The sequence below is a fragment of the Manacus candei genome, unplaced genomic scaffold (assembly GCF_025592945.1).
Source record: "Manacus candei isolate 608988 ecotype Guabito, Panama unplaced genomic scaffold, ASM2559294v1 h1tg000028l, whole genome shotgun sequence".
In the NCBI taxonomy this organism is placed as follows: domain Eukaryota; kingdom Metazoa; phylum Chordata; class Aves; order Passeriformes; family Pipridae; genus Manacus; species Manacus candei.
This window is the reverse complement of record NW_026138076.1, coordinates 358,185-372,672: the sequence shown is the minus strand read 5'-3', so window position 1 is coordinate 372,672 and position 14,488 is coordinate 358,185. Positions and strand designations below refer to the sequence as shown.

Sequence of the window (14,488 nt, the reverse complement as noted above, 5' to 3'; positions counted from 1 at the left end):
AGCGTGTGTTACGACTTTGAACTTTATTTGCACTTTAAATACATGACTTCTGACATATTGGCAAAAATTATCTTCTGTTAGTTGCATTCAAATCTATGTGCAAGTGCTAAGACAGCAGGGACAAAGACAGAGTTGTGCTTATGTAGCACATTGCAAATTTAGTAGGGCAGACTAGATATCTGTACACCACAAACCAGAGAGACAGAACCTCTCTAGTTTGGATTATCATGGATAAACAGCATCTGAACATGAGCTGATAACATTTGCACAGCTTTCCACTGTGCTATATAAAATTTCCCATTTTCAGTCCCTGCTAGCTCAGGCATGTTGATGTTGTGTATTATTTAGTGAAGAATTTTCCAGCATGTGGCTTGCTTCAGGAATGAAATCATGAGCTTTGTCACAGGAGATCTGTCTTGGTTTTTATGTTTGTATTCCTTTCCAAACGTTTCTATAATTACAGAATTGAGAGTGAATGCTACAGCAGTGGTGTGTTTGAATTTGTTTTAGCTTCTCTTGCTATAAAATGCTGTATTTTAGGAGCTTTCTGTTGTCATGCCTAGGCTTTGGTGAAAATTAAAATAAGCATTTGACAGTACTGTTTTGGGGTTTTTTGCTCTTTTTTTTGGTGCAGTACCTCTCTCCTTTCTAGGACAACAGCACAAAACCCAGTTTGTGGTTGCAGGTACAAATCTACAGGTTCTCTGTCTTGTAGGAAATGTTTTGCTTAAAATCTTAGGATGGTAGTCCTTGGTTACTTAAAACACTGTCATTCCTGTGGAAATTGCTCTCCTCTTTGAGAGAATGCTTATTTATTAATTGATGAAATGTTGTCTCTACCTTGTACTTTTCACTTCAAAATGTTCATGTTTTGTTCTCTATGTAGATGCCTCTCAACCTTACTAATGCAGTGGCAACGGCAAGACAGCTCTTGGCTTACACTGTTGAAGCAGCAAATTTTTCTGATAAGATGGATGTTATTTTTGTGGCTGAAATGATAGAGAAATTTGGAAGATTTGCTGAAAAATATAAAGAGGTAACTGGATAATTTGCCATCACTTTAAAGATAATCATAGTGTTTGTCCTTAAGTGTTCTGAGCAGTGAAACCTTCCCAACACTAGATGCAGGCACTGAGTTAGTGGATTATCAGATTCTATTGCATGTTTTTGTTTGTTTAGTAGGTCCCTGAAGTTGCTGACCCATGGTCACAGACTTTGCATTCGCGCTGAGATGATCCAGCATTCACTGGACCTGTAATGTGAGTAACACCTCTGGTCAGCACTGGAGCAGGGAGATAGGTACAGTAAGTCTGTTTTTATTTAATATGGAGTGGGTCACACAGGTTTTCATTGGTATCCTCTTATTTAAAAATACAAATAATGAAAGCCTCAGAGATCCTCTCAATAATGAATAAAACAAGACTTATATTCTCCCCTTCCACCATGGTAGGCTGTCTTTATTCAATATTGAGCTTTATCTCTAAGGTTTTCAGTATTCTTCTATCTTGCAGGATATAAAATAAGACATTAAAATAAAATCTTAGAGAATGCTCATTGCTGGGGAGAAAAATATAAGTAGTGGAATAATCCCACCAATGGGTAGGAACTCTCTGTTTCACTGCTGAACAGAGGTTTTATTGATCTCACTGTACAGTGCATGTTGGGAAGTTGGAGACTACAATGCCTCAATATTAAACTTGTTCAAAAAAAGAAAAGGCAAATTTTACCCATCCACCCCTCAGCAAACCATAAATGCTATTTCTACATCCTTTGCAGAACTCCTTGGAGAATTTTCAAGCTAAATCTCCTTTTTTACAATCAGAGTTTGGATTTTTTTTGCATATTTTGGAATTACACACACAGTTCATTAAATGGCTGCTTTTTTACCTAGTCTAAAATAGAAACATGTTTTAGATTACTGCATGATTTACTGCATTAAAAGGATATTTGTTTCTCAGCTGTGACTTATTGTCTGTAGAGTGACATAATCTGGCATTACTTGGCCGTATCTGAAGGTAATGGATAATATGAAAAAATAGGTTAAATTCATAGGTAGTTTTGGTCTTAGAGTTTCTTTTAATCTCAGTTGGTTGGATTTGAAGCCAACCTTTGATTTGCTGGTATATTCAAGGAACATGAGTGCAGTTTCATGTAATAATTGTAGTAGCTATTAATGAGACTAATTTCTTATGAGTGTATTACTCCACAAACTTGTTCTTGACATTGTTATTCATATCTATTTACTTACACCGTCTTATTGTTAGTTCCTTAGTTTGTGTTACAGTGGCTATTCTGAAAGATTAGTACTATGAACTATAGAAAGGTTCATTTAATAGCTCTTTAATATCAGAAGAAAGAAGACAAATGTTCAGAAAGTTCTTATCAAAGTGTCTTGTTAGAATACAGTTGGAAAAAATTGTGCATACCTTGATAAGCAGGAGAAAGAATAGTGTGTAATATACTTTAAAAGTATGAAACAACTTCAGTTCTTCAAGTTCAGGATCCTTATACTGATAATTTATTGTAAAATCACCATTTGTTGATGTGTAAAACTTGCTACCTCTTTTCAAGTAGTAATAAGTTATAATAAGGACTTTCAATTAATTTAACTTTGATTTGTTCTTGAGAATATAATGAAAACAGCTACAGCCTGCAAATTTTACTTGAGATTCTGTGTTAGTTGTTGAAAATTTTTACTGATTATAATTTCTATCCCTCAGAGAGACAGTTCTAAAAGTAGTAAATATTTTTATATTCCAATTCTGGCCTTTATTTTTAAAGATTAAAAAAAAATACCCCAAACTACTGTGTTCTCTCCTCTGAAAAGACATTGGGAAGCCTGGATGGTAAAGGATATGTCTTCCTCACCCTGCCCTGTCTCTCTTCAAGCAGAAAATTCTAGTCCCTAAATTTAGCAACTATAAATTGCATTTCAGTCAATTTAACTAGAAAATACACTCACCTTTGCTTTGTGGTCCAGTATTTATCACTGCTCCTTAAATGTTTTGAAAATCCAGGGTAGGTCAATGTTGTCAATGTAGGTGCTCGTTAATTTTGGCAGAGTTGTGGCGTCAATAAATGAGTTCCCTTTATAGTTTGTATTTGTTTGTCATCCAGAAGGCAGGGCAAGGACTGTGAACATAAACTTAAAAGTATGTAATTCATGGTTTGAAAGCAGTACTGCTGCTTATAGGTATTTACTGTCTGTCTCGTGTATACCTGTGACCTAAAACAGGTCATGCAAAATAAAAGACAAGCAAGAAAGCAATCAAAAAAAGTTAGACCTGCTGAAAGGAAGTGAAACAGGAGCGTTCCGTGCTAATTTTTGCTGTATTACTCTTACTCTCTTCAATCACACACGCAAACTGTATTATTGTTAATTTGAAGTTTATTTTAGATTTTAAAGTTGATTGTAAATAGACCTTTAAACAATTAGTACAGTCAAACATGGAGTATTCCTCTCTTTGCTTTTAATGAAATATCTGTATTTATCATGGATTTTTTTCTAAGTAAAATATAAACAAATTACATTGGCATAACATTTTTCTTTGCTGGAGGTAAATGTCTGAGTCAAAGTATTTCAGTATCTCAAGATGACAAGAGGTGACTGAAACAGGAACAACCAGTTTCCTTTTGCGTTTTGTGCTGTCAAGTCGCTTTGTATTTTCTGATAGTGATCCTACTAGATGAATACTTTCAAAGCTATAACAGAGTCTTATTTCTCTTCTGTGTTAGCTTGGTGATGTGATGGTGGACATAGCAAGTAACATTATGTTAGCTGACGAACGTGTTCTGTGGATGGCACAAAGGGAAGCCAAAGCTTGTACCAGAATTGTACAGTGTTTACAGAAAATTGCTATGTATCGGCTTGCAAATGGAGCTCAAGTTTATTCTACTGTAAGTATGAATTGATTTATTTAGAAGACAGTTTTCTTGCTCTTGAGTTTAAATAGTTTTTTATTTTTCTTAATGTGGGTGTTTTCTGAAATGTCTACTATTCCTGTAGGGAGAAGAGCAATACTCTGAACAGATTTATCCTTGCCAGATAAGCAGGAAAGGTCTTCATGACAGGTTATTTTGTGAAGGCAGAGAATTCCTTTATTTATTATCCTTTCTGTGGTGTGTGAAATTATTTTATGTTTGATTTTTGTCATCACAGTATTCTCCAAATATTGCTCTTGAGGCCTATGTAATAAAGGCTGCTGGCTTCACTGGGATGACGTGCACCGTATTTCAGAAAGTGGCTACATCAGACCGTACAGGACTCAGTGATTATGGGAGAAGAGATCCCGATGGAAATCTAGATAAACAATTAAGCTTCAAGTGCAACGTTTCAAATACACTGTCAAGTCTGGCGTTAAAGGTCAGATACTCTGTTTCCCTACAGACTTTGTAATAATACCTTATGTATAAATATTTGGAAAACAAGTTTATAATTATTAATTTTTATGTTAAATTAGCATTTTTATGTAATCCAGAATGACTGTGACAGGAATTAAAGGGACAAGGGATATTAGAGTTTGATTATAAAGTAGGCTTTTTAATGGACACAGTTTTTAATAAATAGGTGTGGGTTTCTATTGAAAGGTATTCAAAGTTCTTAAGTTGAAGGATCCTTTCAGACCTTTTCATAAGGATGGAAACTGAAACACTCCCTAGTTCATAATAATATGTCTTTATTTTCCTGTATTTTCACCTTCATTACATATTAAACAGATATTACCAGTCTCCTTACATATCTGAAATACTCTGCTGAGAGTGATACTGTAATAAGCATGAAACAGAAAACAGACCTGAAAGGTTAATTTTGTGTTTGTCTGTGCATATAGTGTATACACACACACACACGTATATATATCTCTATATGTGGGTGTGTATAAAATGGAAAAACTTCCTCATATTCCTTAAAAGTATTTTTCAGTTACGTTCACCACCTTAGCAGTTTACTTTTAATCACCTTATTTGCTTTAATGTCACTGCAGGGTGTATATTAGAAATTATACTTATGTAATTGTATGAAATTATGTGCATTCTTCTCTACCCAAGTATAATTTATATACAAGTTAAATGCTGTTTGTATACAGCATTCCTGTATATCCTGTTTTGAATAGTACTAGTGCCCAATTACAGCATTTCTGTCTGTATGTTTGCCTTGGTTGCTGCTTCTAGTTGCCGATAGTCAAATCTTGTAATACTTTACTGAAACCGACTTCAACTTTACTCTCTCTAAAAAGTAAGGCAATTGCAGAATCTTAACTTTTTTTTTCTTTTTAAAATTTTTTAAGACTTTAATAACTTGATTAAGCTATTTTATCCTAGATTATTTGGAAACACAGTGTAATAGGTTTGTCACAATACACAGTCTGCTAAATGCGTTCATCTCTGACACGGTTCAGTTAGAGGAGTTGCTAATTTAGTCTTTATGAAGAGTTTCACTTTCTCTTTAGAACTTTGAAAATCTGTTTATTTCTAGAACACAATTGTAGAGGCTTCTATCCAGTTGCCAGCTTCCCTTTTCACCCAAAAACAAAAAAGAGAAATCAGACCAGCAGATGAATCTGTCTACAAGCTTCAGCTTATTGCATTTCGCAATGGAAAGCTTTTTCCAGCAACAGGAAATTCAACAAATCTGGCTGATGATGGGAAACGTCGCACAGTTGTAACTCCAGTTATTCTCACCAAGATAGGTTTGTTTTTATTATTACTTTTTTATGATCTTTAAGAAACATTTTGACTCCCTTGTTTTGACTAGTGTGTATCTAATAAAAGGTTTTAGCATCTAACGCCTTACATGTTGAGAAATTTATGTGCACATACGTTTCCTTTGCAACAGATGGTTTAAACCTGGCCAGTCACCATGTCCCTATAAATGTGACACTGCGGCGCATTGCACATGGAGCAGATGCTGTTGCAGCTCAGTGGGACTTCGATCTACTGAATGGACAAGGGGGATGGAAATCTGATGGTTGTCACATCCTTCTGTCTGATGAAAACATTACTACCATCCAGTGCTACTCCCTCAGCAACTATGCCGTCTTAATGGTATGACACTTAGGATTGCATTTCTTTCTGGAACTTAAAAATGCTTCAAGATGCAATTCTGTTTGAGTTTTTCTTGTGTTAAAGAGAACAAGCATTCCCTACATTTAATTTCACATAAAACTAGACGTAATAAATAAATCTTTAGTTTTTGCTCGCGTTGATGTAAATGTTGAGGTAAGGTGAGGCTTAAATGGAAATCTGTCCAAGTGGAATTAATTACTGAATATGCTAGACACAAAACTATTTTCATATGTGAAGTAATACATTATAGGAAGACATTTTAATGAGCTCCTTAATCAAATAGGCTTTTATGAACTTTAGTCTAGTAATGACAGGTTTTCTTCTACTGTTACCTTTATTTTAAACTGTATTCTCTCTGTTAGATTAAATTTGTTGACTTTATGTGTTGGCAGGACAGGAGTGTTTTCCCATGTATTTTTTTTTTCCTGTGATCCATAACCAAAGACAGCTATTTCATTGCAAATTAACTGTTCATTTGCTAGTATGTAGGTCTATTACCAGAAGACATCAATTGAAATAGAAAAAAAATCAAAACACTTAGTAACTATCAAAAATATCTTTGAAATATTGCTTAAAAGTATCTAAACTCTAGTCTTAGCATATTGATATCAGTAAAATGTTTAACCAGTTCTAAAATATGGTCATAGAAAAAGAAAAAGGAGCAAGACACCTTCTTTATTGCTCTTCAGTTGTGAAGACTGACTTCTTTGTCTGAGCTCTTAATTTCAGAATCTGGCCTAAGCAGTTTCCCTTTTTACAGATGATGACTGCTACTCTGCTCAGCAGTAATCACCACAGATACTAAATGATAAAACATGATAAATAAAAATGGTAGGCTGATAGGAAGCTGAATGAAATAGTAAGAGGTTTAGGAAATTGTTAACTTTAAATTTCTGATGGGTTTTGTTGTAGTTAATGTGCTCTGTGTGGAATTACATATATATTTTTATGTAATTGTGTGGAAGAAAGAGGATTACTCTATGATGATCAGTGGATGAGAAGTTGCTATTTTTCTTTAGCAACTCAAAGTTTCAAAAATCTACCTTAAAAGAGAATTAAATAGTAGAATACCAAAAAGCTAAACATAAATAAAATTGATTTAAATGCCAAGGTTTTAAAAAATGCTCGAAGAGAGCAACTCTTCATTTTACCTCTGAGAGTACTGTTGTAAATTACTTTAAACTGTTACAATCCTAGAGTTCATTTATTTTTTGTATTTTTAAAATATATAATCCTTTCCTAAAATGTAACAGCATTCTTTAAAATGGAATTAAACTTCACTTTTATGTGTAGAATGCATGTAAAGGGAGGTTATGCTTTGAACTGGTCACATTTCTGTTACCCGAAGAAACAAAAATGAAAAGGATGTTCAATCTGCTTCTGTAAAGACTATTTCTAAATTAATACATGGTAAGATTGTATGAATATCTTTTTGTGAATTATAGTGAGAACTGTTGACAATCAGAAATCAAAAGTTAGAGAAAGGGGCAGTTTTCTTCTCTTTCTGCTGGTAGCTCCCATTGTATACTTGGTTGAAAGTGGTATTCCTTTAATATTTACTGTTTACCAAAATGTAGAGAATGGAGGGATGGGGGTAGGTGGAGGGGCACAGAGTAATAATACTTAGCTGATATATGTTCCTTGGACACAGTTAACAGGCTGCAGAAGCTCTGGATGTCTTAAGGCTGAAGAAGGTTTGCATACTGCCTATCTGTATATTAACCAAAAAGCCATAATAACCTTTTTCATTTGTAAACTCTCATCGTGTTGTGAAAGTCTGGGTTCTGATCCCAGGCTCAGAGGAAGTTCTTTTGAGTTCAGTTTTAGAAGTTTGCTTTTTAATTCAGCAGTTCTCATTAACGTCAAATACATGGACAGCAGTGGTAGAAGGAACCTGAACACGGTAGTCCATCATCCTGGCTGGATGGTGAATAACTTAACCAGAGTTATTTCACTCTCTTTTAGGCTACTTTACTTTAGTATGTATGTGTGCAGAAGAAAGCACATTGTAACATATTGACCTGTTTTCATACATTTCAGAACATCATGTAAAGTCCTCTGATAAGGAAACATTACTGAGTGTCTAGTTGTCTGATCTAGTGATTTAGACAGATACAGTTGTAGAACTTTGTATTTATTTGGAAATTATCTTTACTACTGTTTAATAATAGAAGTGGTAAGCAGGAGATTCACCTGGAAACTCATTATTATAGGCTTCCAGCAAAGTTAAAAAAGCAGCAGTGGTGGTTGAGAAGAAACAAGAGTTCTGCTAGTTGAATATGAACTCCCTAATGTTCTTAATGTCATCTCTACTTTTATTTTACTGTCATTCTTTTTTACTGAATTTAGAATCAGTTTAGCTCAGAAATAGCATTGTTAGCTCCCCTCACTCCATTTAGCAGGTCTGATAAAGAATGTCAGTAATTGATAAAAATTCCACTGAGTTAGTGTATACTGGGTCAAGGCCTTTGCTAGCTCGGCAAAGCATATTGAGTTTTTCTCAGATGTTTTAGATTATTGTAGATCTTGTGATTTTTAGCTCTTGTTCTTGAAATTTGCACCAGTATGTGCATGACATCATGCTACCTGGTGCCAGTCTGGAAGCAGTAACCGGAATTGTCCTGCACTTTCAGTTCCCCGACAATCACGGTCCAGGTGTGACAAAATATTAGCTCGTGCTTGTAAGAGCAGTGAGTTCCCAGGGATCTCCAGCTGGATATCATCCAGGCCATGGGTAGTGTTGAAATCAGATGACACTGGCTGCCTGAGGCATAATATCTTATGATCTTTTTCCAAGTGCCAAAGAAAACGAAACACATAAGAATCAAACTGACAATCCGATGAAATTAGTTTGAAATGAGGTTGTTGAGTTAGTTAGGAATAACACATTTATATTCTGATCAAAAAACAATTCAAGGAATGGTGAAGAGACCGCTGACTCTAATTTAATTGTAAGCCTCAATTCAAAAACTCTTTTCCTGTCTATGAAATCAGATTACCTGTCTTAAGCTTAAAACCAGATTGTATATCACTGATTTTTCTCAAAACAAACTGAAACTTTCTCGTAATGTTTTTCTGTTCTTTCTGAATGCCAAGTCTGTTCTCCTTTTCCCTAGCACACTTTTGAACTTTGCCAGCTTTAGAACTTTGAGTGACTAACTCAGAATTATAGGTGAGAGAATTTTATGTATCCACCCATTCTGCAAAATTATTTAAAATAGATTTTTCCACTAATCATAGCTAAGAAGAATTACTTTATTTTCTGCTGGAAGGGACTGAAGGGGTTTTCTTGAGTCATCCTGTTGTGCCTGTGTATGTCCACCCCTGGAAGTTTTGTAAATAGTAACTGCTTCCAAACAGAACTGTTCCTTCAGAAAATGAAAATGTCACTTCAGAGTGAATTCAGAAAACTTAGTTGATGCTATGGAGCCGTTGAATTCTTTGAGTAATCAACTATCTATTCTGGTCAAACAGTAATCATAGAATAACAATCTGGTAGGAACATCTGGTGCCATTTGGTCCAGCTCAGAGTTTGACTACCTTCAAAGTCAAATCAAACTGCTTTAGGTCATATTCATTCAAGCTTTCAGTATCTCCAAGAGCACAGTCTTTCTGGGCAGTATGTGACTGCTTCAGAATTTTTTTTCCTGTATCCAATCATAATTTTCCATGTTGCTGGTAATAATGTCTGTTGCCTTTCATCATTTCATGGTTCAGCTCCAGGAAGAGTTTGACTCCATTTTTGTTATATCACCCCAGTAGGTAGTTCAATATAATAATGAGATTTCTACCCTCTTCCATTCCTTCTTAAAGACTGAAGACATCTTCAGCCTCAGACATTGTGTGCTTCTGCCTGCTGATCATCCTGGTGATCTGTTAGACTTGCTCCATCCAGTATGTCAGTGCCTTTTTTGTGCTGGGGAGCCTCAAATTGAGGAGAGTGCTGCACAGTGCTGAACAGAAGGGAATTATCAGCTCACCCATGTGCTGTCTTTGTGCTCACACAAGTGTGGCCTTAGCAGTGTCACCTATAGCCTGACTTGGGGTCAGCTTTTGTCTACCAGTATCTCGGGTGGTTCTTTGGTTGTTTTCTAATCAGTACAGTGCCTAGCCGATATTTTTGTGTGCATGGGGTTATTTCATCCCAGATGCAGGTCTTTTAATGTTTTCCTTTGCTAAATGTCATGATGTTTTATCAACCCATTCCTCTGGCTCACCAACATCCCTCTGAGTATCCTCCACTCTGTTGATCAGTCCCCTCAGTCTATAGCATCATTCACAGAATTGCTGAGGTCACTTTCTGTAGTGTTCTTCCGGTTGTTGAAGAAGATAACCATAACTTAAACACACAGTTGTTCTACATGCTGTACACACAAGTATTTTAAGATGAAGAAAATGGTATGCGTCTAAAAGCTGCTTACGTCTATGTAACTTCAAGCATATATGAAGTTTACTTCTGTAAGATTAGAATCCAGCCAGAATAGCAGGTAATTGCAGAAGAAACCCAGGAACATCAAATAAATAATTAGAGAGTCAATTTGGGGGGAGTGGGGAGGGAAAGAAGACATTTCATCTGGAAGGTTCCTGTTACTTCTTAATTTGTGTTTACTTTGTCATTTCTTCACCCTCAAAAAATAGTAAGATACAGTGGACTAATGTTATTTTTGGTTTTGTTGTCAGGACTTGACAGAAGCTGAATTATATACACAACCAGCTGATCTTTTGCATCCAGTAACTTATGCCACTGCTGTGGTTTTGCTAATGTGTCTGTTGATGATCATGGTCAGTTACATATACCATCACAGGTATGAATCAAAATTACTAGACTAAAACAATTAGTTTTAACATGCTTGGGACTGACTAAGTTTTCTTTTTGATTGGGGCATGATATAGTAATATGCGTTTGGTGGTGTTTTCCCTCTAAAAATTGTTGATGAAGACTAACAGTTAAGCAAATAGCTATTTCATCTTTCTTGAGTATGATAATTTAGCTCTCATAACCATGTCTTTCCTTTGATTTTTGACTTTTGCTTCATGATGAAAGTAGAGACCACTCAAGAATGATGGTAGAATTTAACAAACTGTTCAGCCTTTTACATTTCTGTTGATGTGAAAGCTTGAAAGCCTAAAATTTTTAAATCAAGCCCCAAATAGATGTATAAAGCTGGTTAATAGGAGGATGTTTTAATTTCCTGTGATAAAGGCCAGAGATCATATTTGTTTACAAAGTATATGGTAGTCAAACAATCATTAACAGTAATTATATGTCATTTATCATGTGTATCTTGCTAGTTTCTGAAAACCAGGAATGTCAGCTGTGTTTTATATTGTCTAATTTTTTTCTCTTAACAGTGTGATCAGGATCAGTGTAAAAAGCTGGCATATGCTAGTTAACCTAAGCTTTCATATTTTCCTGACATGTGTGATGTTTATTGGAGGCATAACTCAGACCAGGAATGCCAGCATTTGCCAAGCAGTAAGTAAACATACAAACACTCGAAAAAATCAGTTTCATACTTCTATGTATGTATTTTCACCCCTTACCTTCTACAGAACTTTAGTGCTATATAGGCATTCACCAGAATGTAAAATTTAGACAAAAAACTAATGTTTTGTTTTGGTTTTAGAATCATAGAATGCTTTGGGTTGGAAGGGACCTTAAAGTTATCTAGCCTAATGCCTCTGCAATAAGGAGGGACAACTTCAACTTGATCAGGTTGCTCAGAGACCCAATCCAACCTGACCTTATCTGCCACTTCTTTGGGCAACCTGTGCTTGTATTTTACCACCCACATTACTTCTGTCTAATCTAATCTTTCAGTTTAAAGCCATTACCCACTGTCCTGTCACTACATGCCCTTGTAAAAAGTCCCTCTCCATCTCTCTTGTAGCCCAGTTTAGGCACTGGAAGGTGCTATAAGGTTTTCCTAGAGCCTTCTCTTCTCCAGGCTGAACAACCTCAACTCTTTCTGTCTTCATAACAGAGTTAGAGATTCTCTTTTATTTTCAAGAAGTCGTGAAGATAAAACTAGTTCAGTACTGGAAAACCAGAAAAGTATTTCAGAAGTGCAGCAGAAATTTTTTTCCCAAAATGCTGTCACAAAAAATAAGCTTTGTCTGTTATTTTTATTTTTGAGACTTACCTATTGTAAAACTACTTTATAGGCCTGTATGTGACCTTTACAGATCATGTGAAATCTGGTATTAAACTACTTATTTCCACTTGCTCAGTATAACTGAAGGGGAGGGAGAGAGAAGTGTTTCAAGCCTGCGTGCTTTCTCTAAACAAACATCACTAGCTTTATTGAGACTTCTCTTTTTTAATGATTTGCTCTTCTGAGACTTGGCTGTCTCCAATTCAGTTGCAGTATTTTAGTATAATAGCAGTTGCTGCTTTGGAAAAATGTCAGTGGATTTTTTTTCATGTTTTCTCTTTGCATCCAGTGATTCAAAAAAAGTTTCTAATTGCTCACTGTAATATTCCATAGTGCTTTTTGTTTGAATTTACACTAGGGTTGACAGGTCAAAACGTTGCAATGAAAAATATCCCTGATCTTTCTCCTATGTACACGTACATGTGTCTGCACACACACGTACACACATACTTTTTTTTTCTTACATTGGAGACAGTAATCCTTCAGGAGAAATCCTGTGTTACAGATGGGCTGTTTGAAAGTTGTACTTTTACTGGTGATTGAAAATTGCAGTCATCAGGAACTAAAGTGTTACCTCTTCCATTCTGTTTTTGTGCTGTCATGACAGTGTTGCCATATAAGCAAGAACAAACAGATTCTACTGTGAAGCAGACTTTTTATTAATGTTTGGGCTGGTTAAATATCTAATACACTTTCTCTATTTTTGCATAATATTAAAATCCCTGTCTGTATTTTGCCACCTGCTGCATACTTATCACAGTATTATTAATTTGCTGTTCCCTTACTTGTTTCAATTTGAATAATACCTGTAACACAAGACAGTTTAAAGTTGTCTTTTGTAAAATGCAGTTTCCTAAAGTGTGTGATTGATATGTAATCTGAAAAATTTTTGTTAGTAAAGTTCTTCCCCCGTTAGTAAGTTATCCTTCCATTAGAGGCAACAGTAGCTATGTAGCCATTCCAGATTGAGCTGATGCAAAAATGGGTTTGCATATCATATTTTACTTTTTTTTGAAAACTACAATGATTTGACACTTAGAACAGTCAAAAATAAGAGATGTGGTTTTTTTCCATTATGGCGAGTTGTGTGTTTAATGGTTAATATATTAACTCAGTAGAAAGGAAGTGTTTGGGAGTTAATTCTTCTTTTGTTGCTTGGTTTTGTTTTAAGGTTGGGATAATTCTCCATTATTCCACTCTTGCAACAGTACTGTGGTTGGGAGTGACATCTCGTAATATTTACAAGCAGGTAACCAAAAAGGCAAAAAGGTGTGAAGATCCTGATGAGCCACCTCCTCCACCCAGACCAATGCTGAGGTGAGCCTGTTGTTTGTTTTTGTGAGTCATTATTTCCCAGGTTGATATATTTATATTCTGAGCAGAAAATGTAACAGGTCACTACTGTTTTGTTCTTTCCAGGTCAGTAAAGTTCCTTCCAGATTTTTCTATTCCTCAGCATTATATTAAGGAGGGTGAGCTGAAGGATTGTTGGTCTTTGTGTATTACAGATGCAAAACTGTGCTGATGATATGTCAGTTAAGAAATTGGTAGTGTTTCAGCATCACACTGAGGGTCTGATAGAGACTTTAGATAGCAACACAACCCATTAAATTATCATAGAAGAAAGAATGTGCAGAACTGTATTATCACACAGCTAAAAACGCTGCAATTTCAGTAAATAAAGTTTAATGTTTTCCAAAGATTGTTTCCAAATAATTTGAAAAATAGGGGTGTCACTTATTATCAAATGAAAATAGTGTTCTTTGTGAAGCATTCCTCGTAGAATTTTTATTTCTGAAATCCTGGAGATGGGACAAACTATGAATTTTACCTTGTGTGACATGTTCTTCGTAGAAAATACTGTCATACTTTGTTCATGTTGCCTCCTGGGCCCGGGGATATTAATTAAAAACTGCTACGCTGAAATTCTCCACAAGGTGGCAGAAGTTGATTACCTTTGATTGGTTATAGGCAAATATTTAAAGAGCTTGATTTTTGAAGTAGAGACTGAAGAAAAACAGAAATGCTTTTCTGATTATCTTCAAGTAAAATTTGCAGTACTATATACAGCATATAGAAGTATTTAATTGGGAAGTTAGAAGGTAACTATTTATACCACTTCATTACTATATTTGCCTTCCTTAACTTTTATTATTTTTCTTTTAAGAAGAAGTAAATCTTTTGTATTCACTGTATGCTCACCACCAGCTGTGCCTTCAGCAGGATACTGAATAGCCTTTTTAACATGTTATGACTTTTTTTCCCCCTCA

At 35.3% G+C, this 14,488-nt stretch overlaps 1 protein-coding gene across 1 annotated transcript in view; it reads left to right on the top strand.

Annotated features, from left to right (window-relative positions):
* The window catches only part of ADGRA3 (adhesion G protein-coupled receptor A3), a 55,726-nt gene that overhangs the window by 38,022 nt on the left and 3,216 nt on the right, over positions 1-14,488 (top strand). Inside the window, exons 10-17 of the mRNA XM_051790809.1 lie at positions 887-1,036; positions 3,736-3,897; positions 4,160-4,363; positions 5,474-5,687; positions 5,834-6,042; positions 10,744-10,868; positions 11,416-11,539; positions 13,390-13,535. Of these exons, the coding sequence (XP_051646769.1) occupies positions 887-1,036; positions 3,736-3,897; positions 4,160-4,363; positions 5,474-5,687; positions 5,834-6,042; positions 10,744-10,868; positions 11,416-11,539; positions 13,390-13,535 (1,334 nt within the window). The remainder of the gene's footprint in view (positions 1-886; positions 1,037-3,735; positions 3,898-4,159; positions 4,364-5,473; positions 5,688-5,833; positions 6,043-10,743; positions 10,869-11,415; positions 11,540-13,389; positions 13,536-14,488) is intronic.